General features: G+C 37.1%; 1 protein-coding gene across 4 annotated transcripts in view; it reads left to right on the top strand.

Moving 5' to 3' along the window:
- Nucleotides 1-3,210: 3,210 nt before the first annotated feature.
- Nucleotides 3,211-24,988, top strand: part of SECISBP2L (SECIS binding protein 2 like) — a 48,199-nt gene continuing 26,421 nt past the window's right edge. The window contains exons 1-9 of one of the 4 annotated variants that reach the window (XM_053927961.1): nt 3,236-3,341; nt 3,970-4,205; nt 11,843-12,021; nt 15,674-15,998; nt 17,389-17,524; nt 21,281-21,507; nt 21,798-21,822; nt 22,175-22,290; nt 24,783-24,917. In XM_053927961.1, the coding sequence (XP_053783936.1) occupies nt 4,182-4,205; nt 11,843-12,021; nt 15,674-15,998; nt 17,389-17,524; nt 21,281-21,507; nt 21,798-21,822; nt 22,175-22,290; nt 24,783-24,917 (1,167 nt within the window). In that variant the 5' untranslated portion in view covers nt 3,236-3,341; nt 3,970-4,181. Of the gene's footprint in view, nt 3,342-3,969; nt 4,206-11,842; nt 12,022-15,673; nt 15,999-17,388; nt 17,525-21,280; nt 21,508-21,797; nt 21,823-22,174; nt 22,291-24,782; nt 24,918-24,988 lie in introns of all 4 variants that reach the window. The other 3 variants (XM_053927960.1, XM_053927959.1, XM_045201396.2) reach the window with 3 other exon arrangements.

The following is a 24,988-nucleotide window of genomic DNA, read 5'->3' as shown; positions in this document are numbered from 1 at the left end:
TAAATCCAGTGTGGCTAAATGTTCCCAGGGGCGGTGGGAGAGAATTCTGCCTGAAGTATTTTATTTTATTTTTTAAGGATTTTATTTATTTATTTGGGAAGGGAGGGAGAAAGAAAGACAGAAAAACATCAACGTGTGACTGCCTCTCACACACCCCCAACCTGGGAACCAGATGCAACCCAGGCATGTGCCCCAACCAGGAATTGAACCAGCGATGCCCGGGTTCACAGCCTGGCATTCAACCCACTGAGCAACACCAGCCAGGGCCCTGAAGCTATTTTAAAAGGGAGTCTAGCTAAGAAGGTGGCAGGGCACCCAAGGGATCAAGCAGAGAAGTGAACCCTCAGAGCCCAAGAGCTGAGGGCTAAGGCCACAGGTGGCTTGCCTGGAACGGCCTTCACGCATGTCCTGCGTCTGAGACACCTGAAAAGCTCCACCGCCCTTCCCACCAAACCAGACCTGTAGGAATCTAAACCTTGAATCAGCGAGTAGTTAAGGTGGAGGAGGTGGAGATGGAAAAGGGAAGAGATAAATAAAAGTGGTCTGTGCCTCGACCCCTCTGCAGCCTTCTGGCCTGAAGCAGGACTGAGTTGGGAAAAGGAAAAGCTTTACCTTGGAATAAAGTTGGCATGGCATTCATGAATTTTTACCCAGGATAGAAAAAGAAGTGTCCTCAGAGAATTTGAAGAGACAATGGATTAAATATACAACAAATCTTGTGCTCGCATCCTACTCAAACCCGCTCATCCGGTAACATGCACACGCCTAACAGAACCCATCCCTGAATGAAAGAACCCTGATTTATTGTCATGTCACATGCTCATTTATTCAATAAACACTTGTTGAGCACCCGCTATGTGCCAGGCATTGGTGTAGGTGGTGAGGATATAACAGTGAATCAGACAAACATTTGATATAAGTAGCGAACTTTTAAAAGCCACAGGGGGTAATGGTAACATTCTATATCTTGATTAAGATTTGAGTTACATAGGCACATGCATTTATGAAAGCCAGAGTTCAATATTTATTTACAGTTTTTTCTTTTGAGGTACAATTTACACATAATGACATGCACAAGTCTTAAATATGTGTTTGCTGACTGTTGACAAATGCATGATCATCACACCTCTGCCTCCTTCCATCGTCAGCAGATAACCTTGCCTCCTCCTTTACTGAGAAAATACAAGCCATGAGACAGGCCTTCCCTCAGCTTACAAATGTATGTACAGTCATATTATCCTTCCTTCCTTTTCTTCTGTTATCACGGACAGCATGCTCCTAGTCCCACTGGAGGCCAGTTTCTGCCCCTGGCTTTTATATCCTACCCCCTTCAACCTTTTCAGATGCCTTGCTCTATTGGATTATCCCTCTCATCCTGAACTCACATTTCAAGGAATGAGCTTCTACTTAGACTTACTAATGCTGGATTCTCTCTCTTACCTCAGAGTCCTCACACACACCATTTCCTTTTCTTGGAAACACTTCCTACATCATGTATTATAATTCTTACTCACCCTTCAGGCCTTTGCTTGAATGCTATTTATTTAGATGTGACTTCCCTGACCGTCTCTCCCACAGCATGGTAGAACCTACTGAACTTTCTTTGTCATGACACTCAGCTCACCTGTAATTTCTTGTTCTATGTGTGACTTGCCCACAAGACAAACACTGCCTTGTTAACTGCTGTATCTCCAGTACTTTGCTTAAAGCCTGGCATATTAAATACTTGTTGCTGTTCCCTGGCCGGTGTGGCTCAGCGGTTGAATGCCGGCCTGCCTACCGAAAGATGTTGGTTTGATTCCCAGTTAGGGCACATGCCTGGGTTGCAGGCCATGTCCCCGGTTGGGGGCGCATGAGAGGCAACAGATTGATGTATCCCTCACACATCAATGTTTCTCCCTCTCTTTCTCCCTCCCTCACCCTCCCTCTAAAGTAAATAAGTAAAATCTTCAAAAGAAAATTTATTGCTGAATAAAATAATTAATGAAAATTTAATCATATCATCTGTACCATGTAGTATTTTTTTAAATGCCTTCTTTTTCTTCATAGATTTAAATTTTTTACTCCAGTAGCTATTGCAATCTTTTTAGGGTTGTGTTAAAAAGAAGGGCACTGTAGCATTTTGTTCTTATAATTCTGTTCTTTAAATTTATTATTTATTTTTAAAATTTTTACTTACTGATTTTTAGAGAGAGGGAGGGAGGGAGAGAGAGAAACATTGATTTGTTGCTCCACCTACTCAGGCATTAATTGGTGATTCTTATACGTGCCCTGATGGGGAATTGAACCTGCAACCTTCATGTGTCCAGATGACACTCTAACCAGCTGAGGTACCCAGCCAAGGCTTGTTCTTAAAATTTACATACATGTCCTGCATATAAAAGATTCTCAATAAGAACTATTTCACAATCATAAAAATCCTATTCTGTGGAAAGATCCTATATTTCAATTTCCTCAGGAAGAAAACCAACTACTGCAGCATTTTTGGACTGAACCATTAGTGCATGATGATTATTTATTTACTTCTGCCTAGAGACCACCAGTGGGGAGACATTCTAAAAATTCAGAGTTCTTTCTGTCCGAAAATTGTGAAGGAGGATGATCATCAGTTAGTTTACATGACTAAATCTTATAAAAAGCTTAGTTTTGCTAGGCAAACCTAAATTCATTCAGTATTCATTTATAGACACGAGGGACCTAACATTACATGAATGCTCATGCATGTAACATTCATACATGCATGTACCACTTAAACACATAAAAATGTATACACCTACATCTATAATTTGAGGAGGCAGAAGAGTTAGAAAAATTATTTTAAAATGAGAGATCTCCTTACGAGCAGTCTCTACTGCCAGACTTGATGTAAATCTTGTTGACCAACTACAGCATCTGTCACCAGGTCAAAATACATCATCAACCCAAGTACAGTTAGGGGCTTCACGGACCAGCCTTCTTCTGGAGTTCTGTCCAAATAAAACCAACAACCTAGACTAACTGAAAAGGCAATTCAAGTCTTGACCGATGTCCCCTGAACACAACAAAGCAAACTTCTTAAAATTCTCTTTCCCAGCTTGAATCTCCACATCCATCACTGCCCCAAAGAGGAGAAGCTCCACTCTCCCCCCTCACTTCAGTGTGACTTGGCTTACACGGGGTTTTACGGACCTCCCTCGCCCTGGCGGGGACCCGCAGGCGGGAACTCTTCCGGGGAGGCGTGCGCGCTGGGGGGCGTGCCGGAGGAGACGCGCCCCGGGAGTCCGCCGGCTCGGCCCGCGCGCGCTCTCCGCGCAGTCCCTTTCCCCCAGGGGCCGAGGAACTGCAGATGGAAGGAGCAATGAGTAAGTGCAGTGGGGAAAACAGCAGCCCAGACTATACGTAATTATCTACGGGGCGGTACGGTACCGACTCTAGGTAAAATTAGGGACTGTGAGATAGGCGAGATCCCTACGGAGGTGTGCCTAGGACCTGGGCCCGGGCGAAGAATTATCTAACTGTGGAGCCTTCTGACTAGTGTCGCTCTGCTGGCTGCTCTGTGCTCTTTCCCTTTACAGTCTCGGCTGCCTCTTAGCTGGGTAACGGAAGGACCATTTGTCCAGCGGGCAGATAAAAACTCTTACGACTTTACTAAGAGGTGGTTTGGGATAATGACGTGGTCTCTGAGGTCCCTGAAGACTGGAGCCGGGTGGCCTGGGTCCCAAGTAGTCCGGTACCCCTCCAGTTTGACAGCCCACAGGGGCAGTTAAGTCCCGTGCGAAGCGTTGAGTGGCAAGGGCACCTGCACCCAGGACTGTGCACCTGGCCTCAGTCCCCAGGTGAGCCCGTCGGCTCCGCCAGCGTCCGCTCGGCCGTCAGCAGTGGCTCCGCCCACTGCCCCTCAGGGGGGGCCCCCTGCTCCTGTCCGCCCGCACGCCGCCATTTTAGGCTACGCCTCCCGTTCATTTCGGCTCTTCTCGGCTTCCGTCCCAGATGATCCCTCCCCAAGGGTGCCACCGCCTCCTCCATCTCCCGGAGCTGGAGCCTCCTCCTCGGCCAGTGGCGTAGCCGGACTCTGAGTCGGTGCCAGCAACCCAGGGGCGGAGGTACGGAGCCGGGTGTAGACCCGAGCGGGGGGCCATGGAGAAAGCGGCCCGAGGCGCTCTCCAAACTGACTGAGAGGGCCCGTTGCGGCTGCAGGCGCCATGGACCGAGCCCCAGCAGACCAGGTACGGGCCGGGGGCTAGGGGTCGCCGCTTCCTCCCAGGCGGGCCCTGGTCTCCGAGCGCGGGCCCAGACTGCCGGAGCCCTCGGGTTCTTGAGGGCGCAGACCTGCTTCGCCCGGGAGCCTGGAGGCGCCCGGCTCTCCTGCATTGTTCCAGATGCCGCCTCGGGCTTGGGGACGTTTTTCATCCCTGGTTAGCAGCCCCCACTCTAGGCTGGGAACTCGCTTTTGCCCCTCCTCCCCGGGTTGGGGAAAGGGGCCAGTAGACTCACTCCCGAGTTGTCCGTGCTCTCCCGAGAGGGTTCATAACTTCTAGCGAGTCTACCCCCAGCCCCTCCCCGTCCTCTTCAGTTCTGGAATGTGTTTTTCAGGGTGGAAAGGCTTTTGAGGGCTTCTCACCCAGAGAGACTGTCCGAACGTGCGACAACTACCGAGGAAGAGGGGGTTGTGGACTTCCTAGGTGTACGTTCCATTGAGCGAAGCATTGTTTTTACAATGGTTTGGGGGAGGTGTTCCTTTTAAGATATGAAACAGTACCGTTTCTCCTTGCCTTCCTGCCTAACCACTTTGCAAAAATTAGTGATTTTTAAAAATTAAGCTTATATCTTAAGGGTGTAGGGCCCAAAGCATGAAATCATTTCCGATCCCAAAGTAGTCCCATTAGTGTTCTGTTTTGCTTTTAATTGCACCACCGAATTCTTGATTATCCATGTTAGTAGGTGCTGAAAATCAGGGCTTTTACGTTGTCATCACAACGTAAAAAATAATCTGAGATGATGTTTTATTTCCCCCTAAAAGTTTTAAGTATTTTCCGTTCTTGAGACCTCTGAAATGACGTAAATCGAGGTCGAAGTTTTTTCACTGCATTCCCCTCTACGGTGGAAGGCCTCGTCCAATGGTGAACTAGGCTAACAGATGAAGGAAAAGGAGAGATTAGTGATTTGCCTAATTATTTTACAAATGGATAATTAGCATCTTAATAAATGAGACAGGGTTTCCCAAATTCCTCTGTATGATTGATTATATGTTGCTAATCAGAACCAGTTTTGGTTTTGAAATTGGACTCTTTCTGCAGGCAAAGCAGTTTCCTAGTTGTGTATATTTGTTTTTACAAAAATTCTGATCATAAAAAAGCTTTATGTGAATATGGCTCTGAAAACACAAATAAGTTTATGAAACAATACATGTATTTACCAAGTTTATGAAACAATACATGTATTACCAATACATCAGTTTACCAAAACTGATTGGAGCTTCTTGGCAAATAACATACAGACTTTCCTGTTACCCAGAGTATTCTATATGAAGCCTATATCCAATTTAATGAAAAACAAAATTTTAGGGCATCTATTTAAAATGCCTGAAATTTCAAAGCCTGACAAGTGAATAGGAAGCTTTCTTGAATGATTTTCTCGTATGCATGTCACTAATGAAAGGGTTAAACATTTTACCATGATGCCAGAACTATAACCTGTAAAGCTGCCACCTGTATACTTATGGTTCCTTTCATCCTAGAGGAAATGTAATTAACTATTTAGATGGTAACCTGTGTGTGATTATCTTAACAGCAAGTGCTGTGAGCAGATTATTTGAACTAGACAGCCTCTTCCTTTTTCATTCTATGTTTTCCAAAGTCCACAACCTAATTTAAAATCCTGGAGAAGTTTAAGAATTTAAAAAAAAAGTAGTTTTCCCTTGAAGAATTCTGCCCCCCACCCCAGTACTTCCTGCCTCTTCCCCAGCGTAATGCCAGATAAGAGAAAAATTTCAAATGAGTTTATGAAACCATACCTTGTCTTCCCTTCACACACACTCCCAGGAAACAGATCCAAAAGAGCAGCGCTACTTCGCTTAGTTCATTCTGTAGGCACTTAAGTTAATTCAAGGGTCCCTGGATGGCCTGGAAAGCTGGTGCTTCATTTTATATTAGCATTTTTCTGGGGCAAGACTCTGGTATTTTCATAATGTTCTCAAAGGGATGCATCATTGAAAAAGGGTAAGTCAGTCTACCATTGACTTAATGGTAGATTGAGGTTAGAACTGAGATTTCTCAACTTTGTGGAGTTCTCGATTGTTTCCACTATACCAGAGTAATGTAATGGTTTTCCCAGGTTATTAGAGATATACTTTTATATTTTTTTTTACCAATGAGGTGAATTTAGATGGGTAAAAGTCATGAAAAATGGGTTAATGTGATTATGTGTGAAATTTCCATTTTTCCTCGCAAAAACGTTTGTTTTTTCATTTTAAACCAGTGTTGGTTTATATTCAGAATTCCTGGGACTGCCTACAGCATTATAACTTAACTCATTATAATACTGAAGTGGTTAGCAATTAATATAAATTAGGGGTTTTTTAAAAGTACTTAATTCAAACTTTCTGCACTTCATCTTAATCTGAATGAAACCCCTGGAATATTGCACAGTGTAATTTTTTAAAAAATCTAAGTGTGTTTTGCCTGAAGGTATTCATGTTGCTGTTCTTGGATTACCTCTTTTTAAAAAAAAATATATAAAATCTGTGATTAAAAGGATAAATTGTGTATATTTGGTCAAGATTATAAAAAGTTGATCAAGATTATAAAAACTAAGTTACTAGGAATACTTGCAATAACGACTATGTGAAAGAATCTTATAACCAGAAGAGAATTTCAGGAATAATCTCCTTTAGCAAGACTGTTTTAAATAAAAATAAGTAGCTTATATTTAACTGCCAGAATTAGATGTTCTAAGAACAGATATGACTTGGTATAATACAGTTTTTTGTCCTTTAAAAAAAATGCTGGTGTAAAGGATGTGAAGAATAAATCATGGAGTTCATTTTGTTTATAAAGGCTTTAGTGTTTCTATTTTTAGGAAACTTAAGACAGCGTTCTGAGATTAAAAAAAATAAACAATGGCCTTGGAAGTGACAAAACACTTGAGGTTTATGGCCTCTTTTGTATTATCAAATAGTGTAAACATTGGCTTAATTTTTAGTGTATCCACATTGAATAGGTTTTTTAAAAAATTTACAAAATTGTTGATCACCAATGTCTTTAATTCTTATAAAAGCTAATGTGTAACAAATAGGTATGACTTCACACAAAGTACAATTTACCAATAAATACAAAATTATCTGGCTTATAATTCTTTCCTTTAATGTGTAAACTTCAAATAATATCAGCACTGTAACTAAACATATTCTAAATAAGTTACTACATAATGAGATACATAATACTTATAGTTTGCCTTTATAGATAGAAGCTAGTGATTTGTCTTAACAGATTTTTAAAATACTTTTATAATAAAAAAGGCAGTAAATAATCCTCATTTAGTGAAAATACCACTTGGGAAATTTAAAAGGCATTTTCCCCTAAACCCTTAATTCAAACAGGAATTTACAAAGTAGAACTATATGTTACTGAGAAGGTAATAATATACTACATATGAAAACCTATGGGATGTGGCTGAAGCTATACTCTGAGGCAAATGTATAGTGTTAGACATTTTAAAAGGAAAATACAAATTAAGCATTGAAAGCAAGGAGTTAGGGGGGAGAGGAAAAGCGAAAGAGGAAATAAATGTAAAAACAATAAAGTAGATAATCCAGAACCTAATATTAAATTTAAAAACTTTTTTAGAAAAGTGTCCTCTTATTTTAATAGGTTTAGTTGCAGTCTATTTTAAGAAAGGGGTGAATGTCTGGATAGTGAAGCAACTGGACAGAACCTAAGTTAAATACTTTGATGTCTTGCAAAACATACGTGTAACTGCTGCAGTGTATTTTGGCAAGTGGCTTACCTTCAGTATAAGCCATTCCAATAAGAAAACAATACAGCCAGCAGGTATTTTTTATGCATTAATTTTTTTTTCATTCAGCAGACATTTGTTTTACCATTGGCTGTGAGAGGTAAAATATCTTAATATTTGATATATTTCTACTTTAACATATAATGTAGAAGGTTTCCGTGGTCATATTTTTTTCTGTAGATTTGTGGTACATGTTGGAATTTCAGAGTGTGTTACTTTGTTCTAGTTCAGTTTTGATATTAAGTGGGTGTCATTCTTCTGTTGCTTAATCTAGGAAAATTATTTACTCTCTTTTGGAGGTTCTATCTTAGAGCAGTTTAGTATACATATGAGCTTAGTAGGAATGTTTGCATGTTTTCCCTAAACCTGTCATACAGTGCTCTTTCCAGAATATATGTTCAGTGCATATTTATTGAATTACATAGGCTGTCAGTGATCTGAATGCATTTGTTTAATTAGAAGCTCTTTTAGCCCCGGATGCTGTGGCTAAGTGGCTTGAGTGCTGGCCTGCAAACTGAAAGGTCACCAGTTCTATTCCCAGTCAGGGTGCATTCCTGGGTTGCTGACCTGGTCCCCAGATGGGGGTGTGCAAGAGGCAACCTATCGCTGTATGTCTCATACGTTGGTATTTCTCTCCCTTCCTTTCTCCCTCCTTTCCCCTCTCTCTCAAATAAATAAATGACATATTTTTTAAAAAACTCTTTTAAAGAAGATTTTTATAGTTTCATGTTCGAATAAATTCTTGGATTTTCTAGATTATTCACATCAAAGAGGTTTATTATTGACATTGGTTTTAATATATGCAAAATTTTAATTAGCATGGAACTGTTTTCAAATACATGTTTCTGGGAAATTATGATTTTTCATTGAGAAAAATCTAAAATAATTTCTGAGAAAGATAATTTTACTATGTAGTTTTTTAAAGCAAATAGTACAGCAATTTGTTCTTTGTAGTTTAAACTTATACCATATCTGTGTATTTTTTTTGCTTTAAGAAGACAGCTCCGTGCTATAAAATTTGTGATTCCTAAAAAATAGATTTTGGCAAAGGTAGAGAGACCAAACACTGAAATTGAAACTGAAGAACATTATATGAAGTAACTAGTCTAATTTTCTCATAATGTTTTTGTTTTCTACTGTGTAAGACATTTTTCTTTGATTTTATACTAATAGTTGAAATACTGCCAAAATCTGTTACTTACTTAACGTATTATCTGTATGGGCTTTATTATGTGAAATTTTAAGAATAACTTGGAGTCTTAACAGTACTTTTCAAGCCTGCGATCAGCAGATGCATGTTTTGATGTATGAAACTGAAGGTCCCAAAGTCACAGTAAACAACTTCTAAAAACCATAGAGTTGTAACTATAGAGGAAAGTTTGCCAGTCTGTTCCTGCTAGTGACATCTTCTGTTTGTACAGCTGTTGACTGTACAGCAGCTTCTCTTTTTTGCTGAACACAAAGGATCAGTTTAGTGTTTGTGAATTTTATTGTTGAACTCCCATATCTAGAATTGCACTGAGAATAGAAACCAATACAGACTTTAATATTTAAGGGTGTAGAGAGGTAGACAAAAGTAGGTTTACAGTTTGTGAGTACACGGAACAGCTTATTACCGTATTAGTATTTACTTACTCGTTATTGTATTATTTATTATTACCCTGTTTTTGCCCGCTCCTGTATACTGTATATTTGTAGACATTAGTTATAATTGATGATGACACTTTTAAAACCGTGACTTCCCTAAGTTCCTAAAACTGTTAAATAAAAGTACAGATGAAACTGGGTATTAAAAACTTGGAACTTTTGACTTGAGCAAGAATTTGAATTTGTTGTTACAAAAGTAATTTATGACTTAGTATTTTTTGAGGGGGGTGTCAAGAAAAGTACTATTTAAAATTTTTTATTTCTTTATAATGTTGGTTCTTTTTTCACATTAGACAGAGAACTTGATGTAACCATATTCTTTGCTTTAAAACAAATCAGTGTCTTCTTGTCCAGGTTTATAGAACTGTTCAGAGAGTTCTCATATGTTCAGAAGGAATTTTTGATTTTAAAAAATCCTAAAAAGCTATGTTTTTAGTATAATTAAAGGGTGATTTAAGTTTTCTTATGTATATGTATGAACTACATAAAGCAAGTTTCAGTTATCTGTGCCTTGTTGAAAACTGGCTTTTTTCCTTATTAAGGAAACATTTTTTATCTTGGTTATTTTATGCCTCATATAAATAAGTTTGGTGTTCTTGTGACTATCAGTGAAAATTACTGACTTATTCTCTTAATATTTGAAGTTTTTGCCTCCTGTGTTGACATGCAAGAAGTTGAGTTTAGTTCACAGATATTTGTAAGTACAATTACTGTATCTACTTCAGATAAACGTAGACTTCAAAGTTCAATCAAGTGGGAGGCAGGATAGTGAATTAATACTGCGATATAGTTCAGATGATTTTCTCCCTCCCTCCTTTTTACAAGCACTTCTGAATTTACAGTGGAATCTTTTTAGAGAAAAAATTTTTTGAATTAAGACTATTTATTCAGTATATCAAGTCTTGTCTTTAGATTTTCTTGGATTTTTTTCCTGAGAAACATGCCTGAAATTTATTCTGAGAACCATGCCTTGGTGAGAGCTTCTAATAAATGCCATCCTAGTGTGTTTGTTGGAGAAAAGTTCTTTTTAATGATTACATTTTTAAAATTTGTTGTTATAAATATAACACATGTAGAAAGAAAACTGCCTAAACCCAATGTACAGCTAAGTGAATTATTGTAAGGTAAATACTTTGTAACTGTCACCTAAGTTAGGATATAGAACTTAGCCAGGTACCCCAGAAGCTCTCCAGGAATCTCCTCCCAATCACAGTTCCCTCTTTCCTAACAGTAATTCCTATCCTGATTTATGGATCTTACTTACTTTTCTGAATCATTTTGTCACCCATATGTGCATCCTTAAATACTTCAGTTTTTTAATATATCTTTTAAATCTCTAGATTTATTATAAGATACAGAATAGGCCCTGGCCTGGTAGCTCAACTGGTAGAGCGTCATCTTGATAAGCCAAGGTTGCAGTTTTGACCCCTGGTCACAGCACATAGTAGAATCAACCAATGAATGCATAAATAAGTGGAACAACAAATTGGTCTTCCCTCCCTCCATCCTTTCCTCTCTGTTTCTTAAAATCAATTTCGAAAAAGAAATACAAAATAAACTAAAATGGAGTACATATTCAGAATTATTTTAGTTTGCTCCGTTTGTCTCCTGGGAAACAGAAGTACTTATTTTTTTCCTAGTTTAAGTGTGAACCAGAAGTTTTCTCCCCCTTACGTCTTTTTTTAAAAATTCATCTTAGACATTTTTTTTCCTTTTAATTTAACCGTACTAATGTAATTTCCTAAAATGGGCAGAAAGAGACTATTTTTTAGACTATTCTAACAAACATAATTATCCTTCAGAATGCTGTTTAATCATTTTTCCCCCCATAACAAAATTAGTTAAAAACACATTGTTTCATATCCGAAGGGCTAGATTTCTCACCACCAGCTTTTTTTGGGACTTTGAGGAATGACTGATTTCCTTGTACTCTTGATTGTTTTAACAGCTTTGATTACATAAGATGTAAATTTCATAGAAATGAAGTAACCTTTGATAAATTTTTTCCCTGTTTTATTTAATGACTTTGTCTAATCATATTTAATTACTTTAATTTGTTGCTGTGTTCCTTTAGATGTTTTGTGAGTACTGAGGAGACCTAACTACTGTCTGTAAAGCCTGACTTATATTGTTATACTGTGAATTTATGTTATTTAAGTATTTTGCTCTTTTGTTAATAATGTGTTTTATTTTCTCTTTGAAGAATGTCAAGCTGTCAGCTGAGGTGGAGCCATTTATTCCCCAGAAAAAGAATCCTGATACGTTTATGATCCCTATGGCACTCCCACATGAGAATGGAAGTGTTTCTGGTGTAGAACCAACTCCAATTCCCAGCTACTTGATTACCTGTTATCCATTTGTACAGGAAAACCAGTCCAATAGGTAATTTGTTGATTATTTTCTTTTTTAGTTGGGGGAGAAATGGGTAGGAAATATAGAAGTTGATAAAACACACTGCTTATTTTTTTTCCTTTTGTAACTTGTAAATATGAACCATTTTTCTATTTTTTAAGAGTAAATAAAATCAAATGATGTGGAATTTTGAAATTTATTAACATAGTTTATTTGCTCACTCTTTCAAAGGATGTGGAGTTCTTTGGATATACCATATTTGATGTGTATGACGAACACCCATGGTTTTGTGCACATTATACACGGGGTTATTCTACCCGTGGTACGTAATCACTGTACCTATGTACAGTGCACGTCCTTAGTTTTCCCTCAAAGATTTGGGCAAAAAGCGCGCGTTATACACCGCAAAAAAACAGTATCTCGTAATAAGGAACTTAAATTTGTTTGAAATAAATTGACTTAATGGAGGAATGAATGGCTCAGATAGAGGTAAACAGAAACCCCTTTTTGAGATGAGGCATCTAATCACAATTGCTAAGATAGTTTAGCATAAGAAGAAAATACCAAGCGATAAGTCCTTAACTTTGAAGCTTTTTTGCTTAGTTAGCATATAACTCTAAACTCAGATTCTAGTGCTATAGTCTATAGGATGATTTAGCAAAATGCTTGCAATTCAGGTAACGTGTGACCTAGTAACCACTAGGGCATAGCTTGAGATAGTCACAATAGCCTTTCTAACCCTGCTTAGATTAGCCGACTAGCGCTTCACTGGTGTACTTCGTTTTATGGCTGTATAAAAGTAATTTTAGACTCTTTCAAGTTATATCACACACAGAAAATTGTACCTCTCCTCTAGCACTGTGGAAAAAATGGCTGAGACCTCTGCCTAGCCACCCCTGAGGGCTAAGGCAATCAGTATTTCTTCATGTCTGTAACCCGTTGTGACACACTAGTGTGCTAAGGCACATTCTTTGAGAAATTATGGGTATATGAGATATGAGATCACTAAACAACTTTGTCAGAAATTAAATATTCAAGATAATCTGAAAGTTTAAAAAAATGAATAGATGTTATTTTTTAGAGAAGTTTCAAATTACAGAAAATTGAGCAGATGATAACAGAAAGTTCACATATGTTCCTCCCCACCCCCATAGTTTCATCTGTTACTGACATCTTGGTTGAGTGAGGTACATTTGTTACAACTGATGAACCAAAATTGATTCATTAATAACTAAAGTTGGTAGTCCACATTAGGATTCACTCTTGGTGTTGTACAAGGGGGGACCCAAAAAGACCTCAGAATTTATTTGTAAAAAATTGTGTATCCTCACATGCTTCATTCGCCTTCAAAGTACTCTCTATTTGATGCAGTACACCTATCGAGATATTTTTTCCACTGCTCAAAATAGGTTTTCAACTCATTGATTTTGATGCATTTTAGTCCTTCTGCTGTGTTTTGTTTCACCTCTTCCACATTGGCAAAATTTCCCTTTAAGAACTAGGGTGGGGCATGGAGGTCATGCCATTTTTGGTCAAAAACTGCTAAACACTGTGTGGTATGGGCAGGTGCACTTGTAAATAACCCATCGTGAAGTGGGCAAACATGTTGAGTCTCCAAACACATTCACTAAAGCCGAATACAGCCTCTCACAATAACGCCAGCTGGTACACTGATACAGGTGGGTTCCTAGAACAGTCACCTAGCAGGAGGAGCCTATACGGTTTTTTTGGGTCCCCCTCGTACATCCTGCAGGTTTGGACAAATGTATAATGGCATGTGTCCCCCATTAGAGTTATACAGTATAACATGAAATAGTTGCACTGTCCTAAAAATCCTCTGTTCCACCTAGTCATCCCTCCCCTCCCAGACCCTTGAGACCACTGAACTTTTTACTGACCCCCATAGTTTTGCCCCTCCCACAGTGTGGCATGGTTGGAATCATACGATGTGTAGCCTTTCCAGATTGGTTTTCACTCAGCAATATGCATTTAAGATTCTTGCATATCTTTTCGTGATGTGAGACCTCATTTCTTTTTCTTGGATAATATTCCAGGAAGGGACATTTTTGCATCATATTCATCATCACTCTGGCTGCAGTATGGGCTCATAGAATTCATCCCTTTTGGTGGTTGTGGACCCTGTAATCTGAAACTCTTAATAGTTTTGGGGATTGGACAAATAGTAGAAGCTAAGGGATCTGTCTCAATTAAAAATTCCTTGAGTTATATGGATTGTGTCCAAAGTGATTTGTAAACTAGTAATAGTATTTTTGTATTTGACAAAATGACCAAGTATGTATCATATGGTAAATTTAATTTTACTTTCCTTACCAAATAATCTTTTGAGAATTCATGTGTAAGCCAGCTAGCAGATTATTTAAAATATTTTTAGAATCATGGCAGTGAACATTTTTCCATTTTGCTTTGTCATAGGAATAGTGAGGAAAAGCTCTACGCTCCAGTTCCCCATAACCCTTCATTCGTCAGCAGCAACCTTCTGTGAGGACTGCTGAGACAAGAATCTTGCTGGTGCTTTGTAGGAACTGTGCTAGAGGAAGCTCTAATACTAGGAATAAGATGGCAGGGGATAGGCTTGCCTTTTCTCTTCTTTCCCTTGGATCTGAAGCCTGCTTCCATTGCCAAGGACGGAAGCCAGGAAAAGAGCTGGACTTGGCCAAGTGTCTAGGGGAGTATGGGAGAGGAGTAGGAGATCCTGGGACTGAGCTAAAGAATGAGATGTGGAGGAATCAAATCACCCATTGTAATGATCACCTTACACAATGATCATCTTACCCTGCTCTTTGTAGAAGGCTGTCACAGTTACTAGCATTGGATAGGAACGTAGGACTCTTGGCAGATCCAGCAGGTAGGTGTTTAACTTTTAGGCAGCAATATCTTGAGAATGTTGAAGAGATAGTTACAAATAAGAATGGTATATACTTTTAAAAGTCTAGAATGCAGTAAAACTATTAGGTTGAATTCCTTTATACTATCATTTAAATTGTCTTTACATATATATAATAATCTCTATAGCACAGGTGGCAAACACAAGGCCCATGGGGCGAATCCGGCCCTCCACCTTGTTTTACCCCGCCTGGCACCTTGTTTCTAGCTGGTGGCAGGGGCAAGCTCCTTGCCCCTAGTTAAGGAGTAGTTACATTTATACAGTACTAAAATTACATTCAGCCCTTTGAAGGCAACTGCAAGGCTTATGTGGCCCCTGGTGAAAATGACTTTGATACCCCTGCTCTATAGCAAAGAAATTGATAAGATCACAATTTTATCTCGTTTTTCAGAATTACTATGAAGCCACTATTCTGTTGTGTTTTCTTTATTAAAATGAATGAGTTGAGCCATTGCCAGTGTGGCTCTGTTGGTTGGAGCACCATCCTGTAACCAAAGGGTTGTGGCTTCAGTTCCCATTCAGGGTGCATGTCTAGGTTGCAGGTTCAATCCCTGGTCTGGGTGCATATGATCCCCAGTCCAGGTGCATGCAGGAGGCAAGAAATCGATCTTTGTCACATTGATGTTTCTGTCCCCTTTCCTCTCCCTTCCTGTCTCTCTAAAAAGCAGTGAAAGAATGTCCTCAGGTGTGGATAAAAACAAAATGAGTTGAGATTTTGCTTTAGCATTACTTTCAGAATTGTCAATAGAATTGTTCTCTTTTGATTTGGTTTTACAGACAGTTTCCATTATATAACAATGATATACGATGGCAACAGCCCAATCCGAACCCAGCTGGACCATACCTCGCCTACCCCATTATATCTGCTCAGCCACCTGTTTCTTCAGAGTATACATATTATCAGCTGATGCCAGCACCATGTGCCCAAGTTATGGGTTTCTATCATCCTTTTCCTATACCTTATTCCAACACCTTTCAAGCTGCAAATACTGTAAATACTATAACCACAGAATGCACTGAGCGTCCAAATCAGCTTGGACAAGTCTTCCCATTGTCCACTCATCGAAGCAGAAACAGTAACAGAGGACCAGTGGTACCAAAAGTAAGTGACTGATTTTGATTGGCTTTTATGTTTGATATTTCTGTTGTTAATAATAGTGTAAGTGATCTGCACTTGTATTGGTTAGCTTTTTATGTTGAAATTACTATAAAACATTTCATTCACTATTATAAAATAGTTAAGGGAATAATATTTATAAAATAATTTGTTTTTATTATTTTGTTTCCTCATTCTTAATTGGTGATATGATTTATAGTCTTCAAGTTCCTTCAGAGAGTTTTACAGAAATACAGTGCACAAATACTTCAATTCAGTTATAAAAACCACATAGTGCCACCAGCATTAATATGTGCTTAGTATGGATCCCTTGCTGGCAGTGTTGAATGGCTAATGCACTTCAAGATATTTCAGTCTCCAGAACTTTTGTGATTCTTTAAATCTCTTCAACTTTATTGTTTTTATTCTGTGAATTTTTAGGAGGAATACCATTTAGTTATTCAAAAGGTTGCTTTTCTATTGAGGCCATACTATCAAAGCAAATAGGAAAAATCATCTTTCTTAGCACTTTTGAGCTAATAAAAGGCAGTGTTACTTCTTAGGTGCATCTTCTGTATCATCAAGGAGTTGGTGCTTTGCTAGATTCCACTAGCCCAGCTTGTCCATTGAAAAGTCTTTGCTGTCGTTTGGCATACTCTTTACAAATTAAAGTACAAACAAGCAGTGGAGGTTGTTTTGAAAGGCTTTTAGCCTTCATTAATGGGAATACCCTAGGTCAAGGGAAGTTTTGAGGCACCTCTAAAAATGAAAAGAAATAAGTATTGGGAATAAGATAGTAGTATATCCTTTCAGATGTTGAAGAGACATGATTCTTAGAATGAATTTCCAGCACTTGGAATGTTAACTTCAGAGTTCTATTTTATAAATTGTGATTAGTGATAAATACTCCTATTTTTTAAAAATGAAGGAAAGGATCAGGTTTTAATGTTTTCTTTGTAAACTTCAAAGCAGGAATTTCTTTTATACTTCATGTCTATCATGAAACCAAAATTTAGTCTTTGCATAAGTTACTACCCTTTAATTTATCCTTTTAAATAATAATTTACAATCCCTTTATGACATGACTGTATATCTATAGTTTATTGAGAAAATTAAAAATGCAAGTAAATTAAAAATGAATTTATATTTTATTTGTAGTAGTGTCAATGGATATTTTAAAAATAATGTTTAAAATGTGTGTACAGTACTTTGTTTAGCCTATTATGATCGACTTCAGATAATTTCATGAAATCCTAACATACTAGTCATGTTTCCCCATGAAGTGGGAGCCACTAAGTTGGAGTGTATATTTAGGTATATTATATAATGGATGTGTATTTTATAATGTTTAATACATTGAGTAGAATCTTAATTTTTTTTTTTTAACTTAAATCAGCAACAGCTTTTACAACAGCACATAAAAAGCAAAAGGCCACTGGTGAAAAATGTGGCTACTCAGAAAGAGACAAATGCAGCAGGTCCTGATCATAGGTCAAAAATTGTGCTTCTGGTTGATGCTTCACAGCAAACAGGTAAGGCAGGGGTTCTTACATACAATGTACATCACTGGTCTTTATCTGTTGTCTTGCGTTGACTTTATAATTATGGATTATACCACTTTTCATGATTCTAGACTTTCATCCGTCCATTATCCTGCCACTTTGTTGAAATTCTTCAGGAAGGATAAAACAGTCCATGTCCTTAATGTTCTTTCAACTTGCTTGCTGGCTTATGCACAAACACTGGCTTATTGAGCAGGGTTTCAGGTTTCCTTATAAAGTAGTGGAACAGTTTAGAAATCAGAGATGGAATTTTTCAGAAATTGTAGAAATATGAAAGTCATTTCAGTAGAAATCATAATTCAACATGTTTTTATAACTAGATCAAACCTTTTATAAAATACTCTTTAACATTCCATAATACTTTTTTTAGAAAGAATTAACAAGTTTTCAGTGCATATTCTAGCATAGATCTGAACCAGACCTATGAGCTCAAACAAGTAAAGAAGATTTTTAGAGGATGGTATAAGCATTAAGTAAAAAAGCTTTATCCTGATAATAGATAAGAATTAATAGTCTTAAATATTTGAGCTATTTTCCAGTTTACATCATAAAATTCCACCTGACTGCTATAGAGTAGATAGATGTCTATCACCTCACACCCATTGTCATTGACACTAGTTAAAAAAAAAATCCTTGTTAATGATCCAAAGCCAAGAATTAGATCTGTTCAAAGGCACATTTGCTTTTTACACCTTAGCAGCCTCCACTGAAATGCATTCTGGCTTAAAATGGATTACATGGTGCATACTTTCTTTCCTTTGGGATGTACCTTTTCTTTTGGACTTCTATTCCGTTATCCTTTTTCGACTGCTTAGGTACATTAAGAGTAAGAAAGGAGCTGGGAATCAGTTAAACAGTCTTGCTGACAGTACAGTCATCGTGTGGTTTGTAGGGCATAAAGCAATGAGATCAACAGACTCACAAATGCTGGGGTGCTATGGAAAAGAATCACAGTGTAACATATCACAGAGTTTTCTGTGTTTTGGTTGTCCCTAATCATAGTGACTTATTTGTACATGCTTTCAACCTTGGGACTGCATTTAAAAAGTTTGTGTACTACTTTAGTTTAATCATCGCGACCACAAAATCAGCCTTCTGAAGTATAAGAATTAGAAAATGAAAAGATGAAGATATAATTTGAATAGATTATATCTTTTATTTATATTATTATGCTTTAGTTTATTTTGGAATTCTGAGGATTGTGCATTCTATTTATGTTTGTATTCTTTAGTTTGTTTTTGTTTTCTTAGGATTAATTGGTATCATTCAAAGGTAGAATGAAATACTGTAAAGGAATTTGTAACAGATTTTTACTCTTAAACACAAGCTTTTATTACTTAGTAAGAGTTTAGTGAGGCAGATATAATATAAAAAAGTGAATTATATTTAAGTGTGTTACCAATAAACAAATTTAAGAAAAGATGCCATTTACTGTAGCAACAAAATATAGTTTCTGGCAATGAGCCTTATATAAGATGTATAAAACATTTATGCAGGAAACTATAATTTTATTATAAGACATTTTAAAAAATGTAAATATTAGGCTCTTGCAGGACGATTTGATATTGTAAATGTAATGTTTTCCCTAACTTAGTCTGTAAATTCAGTGCAGTTCCAATCAAAATTCCAATAGACATTTTTGGAGAACTTGACAAACTAATTATAAAGTAAAGGAGTCCTGGTCTAAGAAGACCGAAGACATCCCTGGAAAAGAACTTTTTTTCTAGATTTCAAGACCTAGTAAGCCATTTTAATTCTTAATACTTATACAAAAATTAAACAAAACATAGAGCCCCAAAACAGACTCACAAAAAGTGGAAACACATTCTCAAATATGAGAAATGTCAGAAATAGCATTACAGATTTTAACTTGTACCCCATGCAGATCTATTCCAGATGGATTAAGGACTTAAAGGGGAAAACCACATGCAGAAAAAATGTAAGCAGGTATCTTTATGATCACAGGGAGGAAACTATGAGTAATATTCAGAATTTCTGCTTATTAAAAGTGAGTGAAAGAATAAGCTTCAAACTTGGAAAAGGTTTTTACTGTTCATATAACTGACAAAGAATTAGTATGAGGACATGTAAAGACTTCATATGAATCGATAAGAAAGCAACCCACCTTGCCCTTAGGGCCCCTAGGACATGCTGCCCAGGGGCTAAAACAATTTGACAGAAATACAGGAATTTTTCCTTTGACCTAATTTCCCACTCCTGTGAATGTGTCCAAATAGAATCTCCCCCTAGAAAGAAAAGGGACTTTTTTGACCCAATTTTTCCACTCCAGTGAATGTATCCAAATAGAATCTCCCCCTTAGAAAGAAAAGGAACAACAAAAACACTAAAAACTTCCCAATGTCCAGTAACAGCTGACAAGTCCAAAGAAGTTCAGGATATCTGCTCAGTGGAATAATATGGAGCCTTCTTACATTATAATTATGAAGAACATATACTTTATATTAAACAGCACAACTCAAAAAATATCGAGGCTGTATAAAAGCCTGTTATGTGTGGGTGGAAATGTGGGGAAAAAGAAAATTTATGATTTGTTGTATTGGTAGAAGATTGTTAGTTTTTTGTTTTTTTTTTTAACTCCAGTGATTACAATTTGTGAAATACAAAAATAAGAAAAAGACAACTCAGTAGAAAAATAGGCAGAAGTCAAGCAATCCTAAAGTAAAATTAAAAGATATTTCACAGAAGGGAAAACATGAGTGGCTAAAAGCATCAGTAGAGATCTCAACCTCTTTGAAGCAGGAAAATCCAAATTAAAACTTACAGTGAGCTATCTTTGTATACCAGACAGTTGGTAAAAATTATAGCCTAGAAGACAGTATCAAGTATTTGGTGAATATGTGGATCAGTGGGGCATATTTATATCCTCCTGTTGGACTCTAAACTGTTTTAATCTCCTTTGAAAATGATTTGACATTACCAGGAAAAGTTGAATATATGTATCTCCTAGGCCCAGAAGTATTTACATTAGAGAAACTTTCACATACACACATACGTTCATTTGTCTGTGTGAGAATGTTTATAGCATTATTGTTCTTAATAATAGCAAAACCCTGAAACAACCTAAGTGCCCATCAGTGGTACAGAAGATAAGTACATTACCATATAGTCACACATGGGTATTCTAGATTCCAGGGGCATTAATGAATTACAGCCACATGCATTAGAATTGCAAACCTAGTTGTTGAGGGGATGGTGGGATGGGAAGCAAGACCCAAATATAGGCAGTATAATTTTATTTTTATAAAGTTAAAGTTGCAATGTTACATGATTTATGTTTTAGGAATACAAAAATTCATGGTAAAATTATTTTAAAAAATGAAGGATTAATAAGCCTAGAATTCAGAATTGAAGTAACCTCTGAGGGAGGAAGAGGATGCAGTGGTAGAGAGGGCACACAGTAGACCTCAGAGGACTGGTGATGTTCTCTTTCTTAAATGGGTAATAAAGGTTTGTTTTATTTTATTATTTTATTATTTTATTATTTTGTTTTATTTTAATTATACTAATATTTTATTCTTTTCATGATAAATGCATATTATAAACCAACTTGTCAGGAATATCTTAACTTTTGATGATCTTTTCAAAAAGTTTTCACCATTTACAAAGTTGGATGCCTTTATTTTCTTACAACCTTAATAATAATTTGACAAGAATTTATCAATTTGGCCCTTACAAAAGAGTTGTCACATTTTTCTTGCCTTGTAGATTTCCCGTCAGACATCGCTAACAAGTCTCTCTCAGAGAGCTCTGCCACAGTGCTTTGGAAGTCCAAAGGCAGGAGGAGGAGAGCATCCCACCCTACTGCCGAATCCTCGAGTGAGCAGGGAGCCAGTGAAGCTGACATTGACAGTGACAGTGGCTACTGCAGTCCCAAACACAGCAACAACCAGCCCGCCATGGGGGCTTCACGAACTGATTCTGGCCCCATGAATGTATGTACCATTGCTTTGATTTCTTTATCAGTTATCTGTGTCAGTATTATTCTTGTTACCTCTGCTAAAGTTTAAGTAGCTATTTTCATTAAAAATTCCTATAGTAATATGGTTACAGACATTTTAATGTTTTATTAATACAAAAAATATTTATGAAGAAGTATATTTTTTCTAAGATTGTAATAAGCATCCTTCATACTAGACTAGATTATGAAATATTTGCAAGGTATATGGTATTGAGTATTGATTTTGAAGTGGAATATAATTGTTGTTTTTGTTTCTATTTCTAGAATGTGGAATCATCTGTATGTACAGGTACTTACTTTTCTGCATAGTGTTTTTGCTATACTTTTCTTCTTTGTCCATGTCAAAGTTTTACTTTCAAGCACGAAGCTTGCTGATGTTATAAAAAATTAGAAATCTTCTAAAGAGATTCAAGTTAAATTGAAAGTACAGTCTTACTGATAACATTGAAAAAAATGCCTCCCAGAGGTATTCAGAGGTATGACACTTGAATTACTAAGAACTGGAGTACCACTTAAAGTTTATAGAAACATGTCCACTATTATGTTTATAGTGACTGGATTTCAGCACATAAAGTTAAGGAGCAATTTGGGTTTGGGCATCTTATATAAGGAAATCATATTTTAAATCTTATTTGTTACAGGTGGTGTAAATCGGTCCAATGTAACTTGCCAGGCAACTCAGAAAAAACCTTGGATGGAAAAAATCCAGACATTTTCTAGAGGTGGCAGGCAGACTGAACAAAGAAATAATTCACAGGTAATTTGAATTAGGTTGGACAAATTTGAATACTGTGATATGAATTACTATAAACGATATAATGGTTTTGAAGGTCAGTATCCTTAATTTTTAGAGATGCATATTGAATTACTTAAAAGTAAAATATATCTGTAACTTTAAAATGGCTTAGCCAGTAAAAGTATTATGAAAGAAATGAAACAAAATGGCAAAATGTTGAAAGTAAGTGGTGTATATATGACCACATATTGTACCATTTCCTACTTTTTTAATTTAAGAAATATATTTGAATACTTCATAATTGTAAAATAGAATACCCTTCAGTCGTGCTTCACTTTGCTGACTTATCCATATAAAGAATTTTAATGCCTCAAATATCGATTCTTTGAACTCAGGACTGCAGCAGTGTCCATGTGACTTTGCTTGACTGTAAACACATGAGCCACACTCTGCTAGTTGCAGTGCCATAGTGGTGACTGCCTCTCTGTGCTGTGGCCAGATTGGGCCGCTTCCTGACCTTGGGGGGTAGTGAGGTCTAGCTGCAGTAGGGCTGAGCAAGTTATATACTGTCACAAACTTCTGGTAACTGTCTTCCTGCATTGGTTGCCTTTGAAATCAGGGAGTTGTATATTGGTCAGTATTTTTCCTTCTCAATATTTAGCTACATAGCTGGTTTCCTTAAATCTAGTCAAGGATTTAAGGTTATATGAATAGATCAGTGGATGAACTGAAATAAGAGAGTTATTAACAGATTAATAGACCAAATACTTGCCTATTTTAGCCTCCCTAAAGTGAAGTCATACTTCAGATGTGCCCTGACTTTAGGGTGTCAGGAAAGCAAGTGGAATGATGCCCTCTTCCCCATGGTTGTTGCAGAAGTAAGTCGTTAGTAGCAGGCTTGTGAGGCAGTCTAGCTTTATTTGATTGAAAACAAAAGAGCTAAAACAAGAATTGTTTAAAAAGATTAAACAAAATCTATTAAATGTTTGGTTAAATACTGGAATTTTACATCAAAATTGTATCTTCTACACCTGCCAGTTTTGCAGCCTCAGTACTGTTACTTTTGGTATCAGTAGCCCACTGGAGAGGAGGTAATACTAATGTGGAAAAATATTTTCTCTCTGCCTCAAAAGTGGTGAGAAATGGTGAAAGAACAACAACAGAAAAAAGCCTGTGGAAATACATGTAGTATGTTAAGTTTTGTTTATTTTGTAACTCTCCATTTCATAAGACCTAGAGACAGATGTTGTATATAGTGTTTGCTTTCTTTTCTACTTCTGATGCTTTGTTATATTTTTCTTTAAAAAAATTTTTTTTCAAAGATTTTATTTATTTATTTTTAGAGAGGGGAAGGAAGGCAGTAAGAGAGGGAGGGAAACATCAATGTGTGGTTGTCTCTTGTGTGCCCCCACTGGGGACCTAGCCCACAACCCAGGCATGCGCCCTAGACTGGGAATGGAACCAGCGACCCTTTGATTCACAGGCCTGTGCTCAATCCACTGAGCCACACCAGCCAGGACTGTTATATATTTTAAAGCATGTATTTGTTTCATTTTTGACATGCAGAATCTTTTTTAAGTCAAAATATTCTCTCTTTCCTGATTATTTTTAGACTTAAAACATTTTTCAGAAATCAAATACTCACTTGTATTTTCTGTTTTTGTAGACTGATGTTTCAAGACTTTTTTAAAATCCAAGATTAATAATGTTACAACCCAGATATTGATACAGTCAAGATACAGAACAGATTCATCACTTATGTTGCCCTTTTATAGTCACACTCCCTTCCTTTCCCCAACCCTACCAGGCTCTCCTTAACTCCTAGAATCCAATAGTATGTATCCACTTGTATAGTTTTGTCATTTCAAGAATGTTGTATAGCCCTAACTGGTGTTGCTTAGTGGGTTGAATATCATCCTGCAAATTGAAAGGTTGGTTCAGTTCCCAGTCCAGGTCTCCGGTTGGTTGATGTTTCCCTCACACGTTGATGTGTTTCTCTCTCTCTTTTTCCCTCCCTTTTCCTCTCTCTAAAAATAAATAAAATCATTTGTTTAAAAAAGAATATTGTATAAATGAACTCAACAGTCCTTTTAGGATTGGCTTTCTTTCACTTGCCGGTTCTCTGGAGACTTATCCAGGCTGTTGGATATATTGATAGTTCATCCTTTTTTGTGGCTGACTTCTGTTTTCATAGTGTGGGTGTACCACAGTGAGTTTCACTTTTCCCCAGTGAAGGACATCTCAGTTCTTTCTCGATATTGGCTATTCTGAATAAAACTTATGTAGCTGTTCATGTTTGGGGGCAGGGGGAGTGACATGCATTGTCGCATTTTCATATTTTCCTTATAAAGACCTTATTTCTCAAAACTTTCAAACTTTTATAATTAATTATGCACCTTTTGAAAATTCATTGAGTTGTACACTTCTGTATATTTTTCTGTATGTTATACTTCAATAAAGTGTTTACTTAAAAATAATAAGACATGGTTTTTTTCCCATGTTTTTTTACTTAGGTTGGATTCAGATGCCGAGGACATAGTACGTCCTCAGAAAGAAGACAGAATTTGCAGAAGAGACAAGATAACAAGCAGTTAAACCCCAGTCAATCTCATAGAAGTGACCCAAATTCTGAGTCTTTATATTTTGAGGTATTTTTTCACACTCTTTGAAATCTGTTATAGCAGAGGTTCCCTTTACAAAATTAATTTTCTTCTATTAT

This window comes from Desmodus rotundus, chromosome 7 (assembly GCF_022682495.2).
Source record: "Desmodus rotundus isolate HL8 chromosome 7, HLdesRot8A.1, whole genome shotgun sequence".
Taxonomy (NCBI): Eukaryota; Metazoa; Chordata; class Mammalia; order Chiroptera; family Phyllostomidae; genus Desmodus; species Desmodus rotundus.
Note: the sequence above shows the minus strand (reverse complement) of the source record. Positions and strands in the feature narration are given on the sequence as shown.